This window comes from Crassostrea angulata, chromosome 6 (genome assembly GCF_025612915.1).
Source record: "Crassostrea angulata isolate pt1a10 chromosome 6, ASM2561291v2, whole genome shotgun sequence".
In the NCBI taxonomy this organism is placed as follows: Eukaryota; Metazoa; Mollusca; class Bivalvia; order Ostreida; family Ostreidae; genus Magallana; species Magallana angulata.
Window position 1 is genome coordinate 24,408,290 of NC_069116.1, and position 12,699 is coordinate 24,420,988.

At 34.3% G+C, this 12,699-nt stretch overlaps 1 protein-coding gene across 6 annotated transcripts in view; it reads left to right on the forward strand.

Annotated features, from left to right (window-relative positions):
* Positions 1–1,176: 1,176 nt before the first annotated feature.
* The window catches only part of LOC128187304 (thyrotropin-releasing hormone receptor-like), a 28,203-nt gene continuing 16,680 nt past the window's right edge, over positions 1,177–12,699 (forward strand). For 2 of the 6 annotated variants that reach the window (XM_052857647.1, XM_052857648.1), the window contains exon 1: positions 1,177–2,322. In XM_052857647.1, coding sequence (XP_052713607.1) covers positions 1,591–2,322 — 732 coding nt within the window. In that variant the 5' untranslated portion in view covers positions 1,177–1,590. The remainder of the gene's footprint in view (positions 2,323–12,699) is intronic. The other 4 variants (XM_052857644.1, XM_052857646.1, XM_052857643.1 and 1 more) reach the window with 3 other exon arrangements.

Genomic DNA, 12,699 nt, shown 5'->3' on the forward strand with positions numbered 1-12,699 from the left:
TAATGATTGATTAATTTTGATCGTCTTCAAAGATCCAAAAACTCTGCCGAACATTTCCTGATCAGGCACGTAGCATCGTTTTTGGAAGGGGGGGGGGCAGACTCATCCAAAAAATCTTGACAAGCAAAAAAAAAAAAGAAAAAAAGAAAGACAAATTTTAAGTTTCCCAAAATCTTCAAAATCCTAATCCGGGGGGGGGGGGGGGGGGGGGGGGGGGGGGGGGGGGCTGGCGTACTATATACCTTCAATTTCACTCCTCATTGCCTTATTTTCATATCAATTTTTTACATACTCCCAAAAAAGTGGGGGGGAGGGGGGCAACTCCATGATAATTCCATTTTTTGTATGTAAATTTAAAAAAAATTGTTGCTGCGAGAAAAAGTGGGGAGGGGGGGGCAGGCCCCCCCCCCCCCCCCCCCCCGATGCTACGTGCCTGCTGATTGGGTATTGATGGACTTCATGATTGATTGATTTTCATGCGCAGGTCCAGATTTTTTTCTTCAGTTTACTGGGTGGAAGTAGTCGTCTGAGGGGTAATTTTGTTTTCGGGTGGGTGGGGTTGGGCCTACAGAATGATTTTGTAACTGTACTGTGTGATTTTTTTCTCCAGGAGGAGTCCGAACCCCCTGACTCCATTAAAATTGGTGCATGTGTCTGTCTTTCTGTCTCTCTGTCTCTCTCTGAGTTAATATTTCAAACTGCCTAAACAACTTTGTGAGCGCAATTTGTCTCTTGTTAAAAACAACCACATAAATTATTCAAACAATGGGCTGCACTGTTCGGTAAAACTAATTACGCTGATTGCATACATGGAATAACACTAATATTGTCAGATAATATATGTACAAACAATGATGTTCAAGAAATTTCCATCGTAAATTATTCATGTAAAATGTTTTTTTTAAAATGACATCACCTGTACGCAAAAAAGATTGGACAATATTCAAAGGGCATCTATTTAATGTGTCTGATGGTTGATATTTTTTGAAGATTATGACAGCATTGACATTCCGATGCATCATATAGCGATTCTAATGAGATATTTAAACAAAAACGCTCAATACAAGATGCTATTGATGTAAATTCACCGCAGTTTTCTCCGTGTTTAGAAAGAGAAAAAGAAAACTTTAAGCTTTCCCATTCCCGACAAGTATGCGACAGATTTCTATCTATCACTGGTTGCGAATGGTAAATCAGTCATTAATGATGTAATTTATTCGGAATTGTTTTGCATATCTAAAACATTCGCTAAATCAATTACTTATTAAAGCTAAGAAACAGTGAAGGAGGCGATATTGTGTAACTGAGAGCGCGCGGTGCTGATCGGTTATATCCTGCATTTAGGTTTAGCGTGGTAAGCGATGGAGAGTAAAAATTAAGATGCTTAAAGCTACTTATAATCAGAATTTGCTTGCGACTTGAAGGAATACCGGGAATCGTTGGTAAGGGAAGCTCGGAAAATGCCAAAGTTCTCCAGGGAAATTTATCTGCAAATCAGTCACTGATCCGTAATAGGCGAAATTATTGAAAACTTTGTTCACTGCCAAACATCGCGGCTATATCAGAAAAAAATATTCTTCCCCAACTTAAATGCGGATGGACGAGAGTTCCGAAAATGTCACTTTGGACACTCGGGCGGGGCCCTCATTGGAATATACGGTCATGGCCGTAGGGCTGCCCCTGGTGATATTCATCATTGGCTTTGCTGGTAATATTTTGGTCATAACTGTGATTCTGAAGAGAAGAAGTCTCCAGACCCCCACAAACTGTTACCTTCTTAGCCTCTGTGTGGCTGACTGCATCCTCCTCATCTCCTCAAACCTTCCCACAATCCCCGAGCCCCTTCTCCGGGCGGAAGATTGGCCTTACGGATCTTTTATGTGCACGTTGTGCGTTTTCTTGGGATATTTGGGCGCAAATGTGTCCTCCCTTTCAATAGGTGCCTTTACCGTGGAACGATACATAGGAATATGTCATTCCCTAAAAGCTCAAACAATTTGTACGGTCAGTCGTGCAAGAAGGATACTTTTTGTGTTGTGGACTCTGGCTATTTTATATTGCTCTCCGTGGCTGGCTTTAGCCAAAGTAGTCCCCCACACCCGGAATGGTACCGTGGTTCAGAGCTGTACATATACTTTGGAGCGCTACTACTACGGGATTTACTATGTGTTTGATTTTGTTGTTTTTTATGTTGTTCCCCTCGTCCTATCGTCCGTTCTTTATTTCTTCATGATCCGGTTGTTGCTGAAGGACGGGGCCCCAAGGAGCACAGAACACCGGTCCCTACAGCCCAGAAACCGCGGGGCAGCGGCTAGAATGCAGGTGAGACTTATCAAAATTGTTAAGAAAGGAATGGTATAACTTTTGATCCGCTAAGAAACCCGAAAAACAAATGTTTTTGTAGCTTTACATTCCACTGTTAACGATAAGTGGAATGGTATCCTTGGTAGGAAATTATGAATAGTTACCTACAGTCTTGTTAAACTAACATCCATTTCTTACCAGAAACTCTTAATTGGTGTCAATCGTTTTTTTAGCTCTTAGATTATTCAAATGTGTATCTGGAATGCATAATTCTGATTGCAAATATTGTAATCACATATGTGTAAACTAATTGGGAACAAATATACCTGTAAGTTCATAATGAAGGCAACGTTTGTGTTAACGGGTTTTTTTTTACATGAGATTGTTTATGTGGAAATAAAAATGTCACCATTGCACGGATTAGCGCAGTGGCTTGTGGGAATGTGGGGTGGGTGACATCATGAATTACTGCTAAAATCAATTACGCAAGCAACGGCTCCTAAAAATGCACCTTAATGCTCAACAAAGAACCACGGGGAAATCTTTTATTACCGCTCATTTGTTCTGAACGTCAGTTTTCCGCGCGTAGGATAAAAGCTGACGTTCGCCCCCGCTTTAATTTCAAATTTGTCTCTTGAATGGCAAGCGATATAGACAGAATGAACGAATTAAATGTGAAAAATGAAACAATTTTCTAAAATATCCCTAGTAGTTCCTTGTTATCTTAGTGAGGTTTCAAATGTATACAAATCTCATCACATTGAAAAAAAATCCTAAGCTTTTTGCCAACTACCTAATGAGTTTCACGTTTTAAACGAGAAAACAAATCGAACGTAAACTTCACATGATGCAACATTCGTCAAAAGACTTTTGGAAATGCAAAGGCAATTACGCATGATTGATGCTCGTGTAGAAACACAACTGTAGTCTTCTCATTCTCTTGTATAACAGAAACATCAGTAGTGATAAACTTGAAATTCAGTGCATTTTTAATTATGACGCCGGAAAACCATTTCAGCATGATATCTCGTTTTCATATCAATGAACAGTCAAGTGTTTGTTCGTTCTTAAGATGAGCCACATCCTCTTAAAAACCTGAAACTATAGAATGGATATCGTGTTTCCAATCCTTTGCACTAACAACGTAAGAAAGAAAAAAAACCGCTTGATCGAGTATACTCATTCTTTGCAATCAAATACAAATCGGCAAAACAACACGTACTCATGCTTGCAATTGATATAGTTTAATTTACTTGTTTATAATAAATTTCAATTTCATTACTAAAACCGGTTGCTTTTATGAAATGAAAATTTCATGAAATGATAATCGACTCAACTAAGAGTTCTCTAGATCTTTTTCTTATCTTGAGAACTTGATAGATTAACAATAAGACAGGGGTGTTCTAATGAAAAAACAAAATACCCTGAATAACCCAGTTAGCAAACCAAGATTCTGTACGCTCCACGTGTAACCAACCTTGTAAATGTACTTACTTTGTATCACTCAATGGGCACAACTACACGTATTAAAAAAAGAATGCAATGATCGTGAGCGATATATACTTATAGACCAATAATGAAAGCATTTGATTGAACAATACTTAATAAAAGACTGCAAATAAAACTCCTGGTGGTTTGAATCTTTGTCATTGAATATAACGCCTATTGTATAGTCAGAGTTAATAAGATTTCCTAACATAAACCCAATTTCGATTACTGTTTTTTTTTTATTTTCCATTTTGGGCGAAGTAGTAAATTCTTTATACTTTGATCTAATCAATATGCAGCAAATTTATTCCCTGTTTAACGTCAGTATGCAGCCACGTTTTCGTGAATTTCCAGTAGAACTTACAAACACGTTTTTTTGTTGTTTTTTTTTTGGGGGGGGGGGGGGGTTGTCTACTTGTTTTTCTGAATGTTTGTGCTTTGTTTGATTTTAAAATGATGAAATTAAACACATAGCTAAGTCGAAAATGGTCATCTAATAAAAAAATGACGGTAAACTTTATCATAAACTACTAGTATACAAATTATATACATGTAAAATAATATCAAAAACAATGCTTAATATTTTAACTTACATGATGAGGGATCAATAATAAATGCAATGATTTTTGAACTAGATATTTTTTTTTTTTGCAGAATAATCTGAAGTTTTCAGTTCCTAATTTTGATGAGATTAAATTGAGGACTGTTAACATAATTTACAGTCCAATTCCTTTATGTTTGCTTGCAATTCGTAACTAAAGACGATTTAAATTGCTGTCAATATAGTATACGCGTAATTTTTTTTCGTGTGTCAAAATTTTACGAAACTGAAATTAAAAAATAACATTCTTCATTTGCGCAAGTCATTGTTTGAGAAATTTTCTAATATATAGCGTACAATATCGGACATTATTTCTGCGCAATGCATCTTTTACGGTTCAAAAGTTATCGCAAAAACGAATATTGGATCATCGCGAAAATAACGGGATAAACAGTATTAGAGTTGTCCAAAAACGGTGTTAGACCTGTCCAATCATATTCATTTGAACAGCAAGGCCAGGAAAGTTATAACCAAAGAGAGATTTTACTGTTCGGTTCGAATTATCTCACGCGCTCATAAAACTTGCCCCTACTGTCGCCCTTGTGCTTAACTGTACGACAAAGCTTTCTGACCACGACAGCTGGATTGTGGATGAGCAATTTCCTGTCTGTGATTGCCTTCCGCCGACGCCTTCTATCTGTTACCCGATGCTCCTACTCTATATGTTTTATCACCAGACATTCTAATTTACTTTCCATTCATCCAAGCCTTATTTCATTATAAATACAATAGTCGCCATTAGATACCCTTTTCTAATTGAAATTTAATTAAATTATCTTTTAAATAAGGAAAAGCATTGAGGTGGAAATCCTATGGCAGGAACTTCTAGTATCTTAAATTAACGGTCTATGTAATTGAAATAGATGTGATCTTTGGCTGTAGTTTAAAAAAAAAAAAACGTCTTTACGCTAATAATATGAGTACTGCGAATGACAGCTTTGTGTCGAAGCTGACCATAATGTCGTTTTACAAAAGTTATTTTTAAAGTGTATAAATAAAAAGAAACAAGACCAAAAAAAAAGCCCAGCGAAAACGGGAATTTTATTATTATTTTTTTTTTTAGCTGAAAATAGTATGCCTGTTTGTCTTTTTGAAATATGTTCTACTTTTTTAGAACCACGATGCAAATTTTAACCAACCTTTGTGCAAATATCCTTTGAATACCAGCTTTTAAGTTGTTCAGATGAAAGGGAGATGTAGAAATGCATGTACTAAGTAATTGAAATCAATTTTCAATAAAGAAAGCAGAGGCAATGACATGTAAATCTGAAGAGGAAGCAAGCTTATCAAGTTAATTTGTCTTGCTATCACCCATTGGCTGAGAATCGGAACCACAATCGGCGAATGGGGATGGACCAAAACGATGGAAGCTATGATTTTTTTCTTGAAAGTTCTTTGGCGTCTTTGGTCCAAGTAACGAGTTGAATTCCTGTGAGCGATATGGTGCTTCTTAATAAAAAGCCGGAAATATAAAAAGACATTTTCTGCTAAAAATTTGGTATGAACTTAACAATTATTTAAAAGTACTGTCCACATATACTTCCCCTTCAATTATGATCCTCCTACTTTAATTGCATGTTATATAGGTGTTAAAAGTATTGAAATTTTGTTTTGGATTTGCATTAATTCTTTTGAGATTTTGGCAAATAAGCATGTAAGATATACTAATAAGCCAGGATCAAGGATAAGCTTCAACTCTCATAGCAGTTAGTACTGCAGTGACACGGAACTCCAAATACGCCTGCTTAATACAAGTTCTAGTATCTACATGTATCATCTATACATTTCTCGATAAACAACTTGACATTATATACTAAATGCACGAACTGCAAATCTTCTTATCAATATTACAATGAAAGTAATATGTTTCCATTGACAATTACGTCCTACCTCAGGAAGATTACAAAACGTTTTCCTGTCATAGGAAAGGTTTAATAATACCAGTAAGTGATTGAGCTGCAATTATTTTCATTATTGGTGACAGAATGCAAATAATAAAACGGATTTCTGGAAGGCAATGCCTTATATGGAACCGGTGTAGGTTTACAATCATTATCCGGGCGGTTTCAGCTTGTCTACTTCTAGAACTGTCAGATGAACCAACAGAGCTCTTAGACTGACGTGCGTGGACTCAAGGACTGACGGCTTTAATGGTTCAGATTGCGAACGACCATTGAGTCAGAAATCCGCCATACGCATCAGCAAACCTGAAACATTGTTTAAGAGGAAACCACGGTATTTTAATGCTGTGAACAATGTATAGCACCACATAAAATAGTTTCTGGGCTCTAAAAACCCAATATTAATGAATAGCCTTTATTAATACAAGTCATGAAGAGGACACTGTTTGGTCTCTGATAAGCTAAATTAGATTGTCCTGACGCATTTGAGGTTGTTTGATCTCCTTCATTCTGTATCAACACAACGGTGTCCGCTTTTAGATCCCAACTTCAAACCAGACTGAGTGCGATTTGTTGTTGTTTTTTGTAATATCATACAGAAATCAACGTTGCATTCTGCTACCTTTTATGTCTTTGGGATGTTGTTATTAGGTTCGACAGATGTCAAAGAGTATATTTGCTCTGTTACAGCATATACAGTGTACTTAGTCCGTAGAACTAGATACAGATCTGACATTGACCTCCATACTGAATACAAGTATGTAAATATGTAATGGTTTTGTGACTTCCACCGAAGAATTGAACTTGTTTCGAATTTGCACTGCCAATCAGTACAATCATTTTCAAGAGTACAAATATGACAAATGATATAATTAGCATGTTAAATAAGAGGTTATAGTGCAGGCATGGAAGATGGTTTTACCGTTTTATTACAGTCTGATTGGTGAAGACGGAACAAGTCTGCTTAATTAAAAAATGATACTTTAGAGCGGCTAGAGCGGATATTCGAAAACCGGAAATTGAAAAATGTTAATTAAGAATTTAAATTGACCACTAGAATGTTGTTCTGCTTTGTAATTTAGAATACATCGGTTGGTTTTGGTTCAATCACGGATTGGACACTCGCAGATTACAGAGCATTATCTCCAATGGTGATATTTTTAGCGAATATAGTGCCGAATGCTCTAAAATACTAGATCGCGTCGAAATATTCATGATTTTGGTGTTTGCGTAGAGACAAACTTTCATCAGACTTTCTGTTTATTTTTGGTGTAAAAAATTGAAATCCTCGGATTCCCAAGCGGAATAAATAGCGGTTATTGAATACAGAGAGCGGAAACCCTGCAAAATATTCATTAATTGTAGAGTCTATAGTGAGTAATCCTTCCCAGACCAAACATAGATAAATGAAGTAGTGTATAAGATCAATTATATGTAAGATTTATTATTCGGTGGGAACTTATAGTTACGAATTTTCTTTATACTTAATAGTTTTAATGAGCAAAAAAGTCTGACAACATTTATTTGTTGTTATGTTGGTCCGTTGCCATGGTAACAGAGGGTAAAGCTGTAAAATGGTATTTTATGCTTATTTGAGAATAATAATGGCAACAATTTTGGGTTTCCAGGGTAGAATATATTGTGAAAAAATTGTAATTTTTCAAGATAGGAGAAACGCATATTTTAAAAGTATTAATAGTGTTTCAGTATTGTTACTGTGCAATAAGGAATTTACAAATAAAATTGAGAACCGTTGTTGTGGTAAAAAGCTGAAAAATAATGTAAATTCTAATACTCTGAGTCTTTTTGAATAGGTATAATTCACATATAAAATATAAGTATTTTATATCAATTGGTAAGCAAAAATCCAGTATGTCATGAACTCTAAAGTAACCTGAAAAAATCTGAAATTTCCATAGCAACAACACTTTTCCGTTGCATAACAAAGCTTTCTGTGGTAAATAAGGAAAAAAATAGGATTATTTTCACCTGTTTCAACAGAAGAAATATCTAAAGTTCTAAAATATCAGAAATTGCATCATATCAAAATCACCTTCAATTTTTCAGTTTTTCCTATTTCTTGGCCTAGTTACCATGATAACATTTTAAAAGAATTGGTTTCTCGATCAATTTTCTTTTTTTTTGGCATAATAATTGACAATAGGACAAATGTAAGTTTATGTCTTTGATAGTTTATTTTAGTGAGCAAAACCTGCTAATATGTCTTCAAATTCGGTAAGTTTTGCTACTTTTCCAATTTTAGCCACGGTTACCATGGCAATGGTTACCCACAGCAACCAACTTTTAGTGTCTCTTTGGGTTTTACATTTAGGTGTGTCCATGTATAAAATAAAAAGGAAATAGGTGACTACGCGGAGTCAGATTTTTATATAAACCGTTGACTCTTACATATAATTGATATTAAAATCTAGTTTTTTTAGTACGTGTATCTATTTAGAGAATAATGTTTTCTTCTATCGTACGAGAGAGAGAGAGAGAGAGAGAGAGAGAGAGAGAGAGAGAGAGAGAGAGAGAGAGAGAGAGAGAGAGTGTCTGAGAAACACTAGGGAATGGTGTTTGCAAGCAAGATCTTTGTTTTACCAGCTCTTTATTGATTACGATTGTTAACCGTGGACCACACAGAACGTAGAAAAGACTTGGTCAACAAATATACACAGTTTTAGACAGATATATAAAAATAAATAAATTGAAATCCATTTGCTGAGAAAAGATCGGGAATTTCCAAAATTCTTCGATTGGTTATCATTATTAATGTCGTCCAATGAAATATCGCGTTTTCAATGTGTTCGGCTATGGCATCAAACTAAACGATGATGATGTTCTCTTTGCTTGATAACACTCAATTGGAGATGTCTTTATCTATTTGTCGCTGAATCATTTAATAAAACAATTATTGTTGGGTTTTTAGGTCATTACGATGAATTGGCTACCCTCGAATTAAAATTATCCCCTCGCTTTCGGCTCAGTAAATAATGTCTCGAGTAGCTTAATCATCGAATTGACCTCAAAACAGCAATAATTGTAAATTGATATGCAAAATGAATACTGATTGTTGTCTTCTGGGATAAGATTAGTCCAGACTCATTTGACTTTTATATAAAGGCTGATCTATTTTGAGGTATCGATTGACCTCGACATTTTATTTTAACCAAAGTTCTATATTTAAGTCTAATATTGCCACTTAATGTTGTAAAACGTCCTTAATGTCTTTAAATTGCAGTTTTAAGTTTGTTTTGGGACTGAATTTTTGAGGTCCCTAATATTATCATTAATTACATGCAAGGCCCGAATGATTATCTTTTCTTCCATGACTCTTTTGTCCAGACAACGTTGAACTCAAGATCGAGTGCATACAGATAACAATATCATTAATATTTTTTCTGTCCCCTTCAACTTCTTGTTTTACTGTTGTCGCTATGAATTACTAAAAGATAATTTCAAATAATTGTCTAGCTGTATGTCTGCATCAGTAATACAATATTGTTATTGTTTTCAAATGAGAAATTTTAATAAGAGATATTGGTTTAAAAAGTTTATTATCGTGCAGAACGGACATGACACGCCTACACGGTTTACGTGAGACGTGACGCAATAAAGCCAGTTTGTGCAATGATGAATATTTTTAACTGGCTATCAAAATTCATCTGGCAGTCACAAAATAAATATCGGGTCCGTGATAGAAGTTTTGATTCGGTCTCGGATAAACTGTGATAATCGCTAGACATTCGCTTGCGCTTGGTGTAAGCTAATTTTGAAATAGTTACATTCATAAAACTATTGAGTTTGACCGGTTACCACTTTATAAACTGAAAGAAAAAAGCATCATTTCAATTGATATGAAAATTGAAATACTAAACTATACTATTAATTGAAATATACTATACCATACCATACCATACCATACCATACCATACCATACCATACTATACTATACTATACTATACTATACTATACTATACTATCTACTATACTATACTTTACTCTACTATGTTCTACCATACCATACCATACCATACCCTACCATTCTATCAATTGAAATATACCATACCATACCATACCATACTATTGATATGAAATTTGTACTATTTTATGTTCTTATCACAAAGTTCAACCAATATTAATATCAGAAAATGAATGGTTATACTTGAGTGGCCTCCGACATACCGAATACCGTTAGTTCTTTTTATACCTGACACAAACGGGCTGCCGTAGGAATCCGAAAGATTTAATATACATTGGTGGTGAAGCGATTATATAGTACAAAAATTGCGGTATTTGTCTCTCTGATCTCTGTATAAAATCTGTAAAATGCGGATAATGGCCATATTGGATTTCTTTAAAGTTCATTTTGCATTTCAAACCCTATTTATGATTTTATCATGTTTCATCATCAATATAGTGCATGTTAGATATTTATCATTTTATCTACTTTTTTACATAAAGCAACAATGTTTAACCATCATCTTGTTTACATGCCACTTACCTAGCCATCCATACGTACTTGTTTCCGGTGAAAGTTAGTGTTTATCAGGCACTAAGTATTTATTACATAATTCTTCTTTACAGTACAATGAATATATAACATACATATTTCAGTGCATGTACTGAGCGGTCATTTTGTTTTTGCGTGGGCGAGTGTTCGATGAATATGCATTTATTGCTCTATGCATAGATTCGATCGTTTTAATATAACTTCTTAGGAAGGCTATTTTCGTCATCAATTTATTTTGAGGTTCAATATATTTTGTGGGTTTATGAATTTTGAGGAAGCAAATAATTTTGAGTTCAATGGATATGTTGGCTTATATATTCCAAGAATTTTGCTGACACTGTTAAATTGGTTCCATCAGTGCGATGAAACCCACTGACTGTGCAGTTTTGATGATTTATTTTAACAATAGTTAACAGCAATTAAACAATTCATTTGTCTCTGCAATATCCATTTTTTATCTTACGTAACACACAAAATTCTGCTCTCCATAATTAAAGGTAATTAAAAGATCCAATAACCTATCGCCGTAATTGAATAACAGCATGTTGGAAAAAAATTACCAACGGAATAAACACCACAAATTACCTTGATTAAATCTCAGATGCAATGGTTTGGAAGTTGCAAAAAAAACATTTAGCGTTATCTTCGGTGATATTGTTTACTTTCATGTATCAGGTGTTTCATATTTTGATTAAAAATTGCAAAAATATCTCATACATTGTACTGTCTAATGGTGTTTAAATATTTACTGTTGGTGTCGAAACCATGTGTTGAGTTATCGTTCGTTCACAATCAAACAAATAATAATATAATTACATGATATTCCTTCGGTACAATAAAAAAAATATGAGATAATTTTATAAAGTGACAGTACTACTTTCTCTGAAAAGGTTAAAAATGGAAAGAGTATGATTTTTTTAAAAATTCGTTTGATGGTTTATATAATTACCATCTTTTAAATTTACTTAATGATATTACCTATTATGCATATAACGTAAACTATGTGTATTTATTGGTTGGGTGTTTTCTTTGCTTTTGTTTCTGGTTGTTGGTATTAAGATTTATCAGCTCATTTATATTAATTTTTTGCCTATATAAATGTAATTGATATTGGTTTAAAAGACTTTTGAATGTGTTCAAACTTTTTTTGAAAATAGACAAACGAATAGAAAAAAAAATACAATCTAGTAAAATCGCTTGAGTTAAAAAAGCTGTCAAGAATATTTTTTTAAAAAACTCAAAATCTTGTTTAAAATCATTAAAGGCTTTTATTGGGAATTCAAATATGCAAGAAGACGTAAGCGTCGTTGAGATTTCGGATTCCATTTCCAGAAATGGCTTCCTTACTGAAAACGCTCACATTTAGCAGCTCAGTGGCTACATGTAATTCCAAGTGTGAAATGATTATCTGGTAAAACAGAAGTCAGCTGACAATCCACCGTTATCTATTACACTTCAGTTGGATTCTGACGTAAAACTGCTTCAGTTTTACATAAAATGCTTCAGCTTTACAAATCCTTCTGAAACTTACGACGTTGATATATTTTCGTACTTTTGGTTTGCCTAGAATCAATCATGAATTGACTTCCGGTCTAGTGCCACCTACTCAGAATGAATGAAATTGTTTAGGACACAGTAAACAATCTACTAGATATTTTACAAATGAATTTTTTTTTGAAAGACGTTGATTTTTAAATGGTTTGTCTAAGTCGTTTCCGTTGCAAGACTCAAAAGTACGATTCACATGTAAATAATTAGAAAAGTATTTGACATAAGACGAATTTGCACAAAAGTTTAAAAAAAACACCAAAGAAGAGAAAAAAATCATACACGCAGGAAAGTCTTTGATGAAATAAATGGTTATTTTATTGCTGAAAAAAAAGAAACAAAGG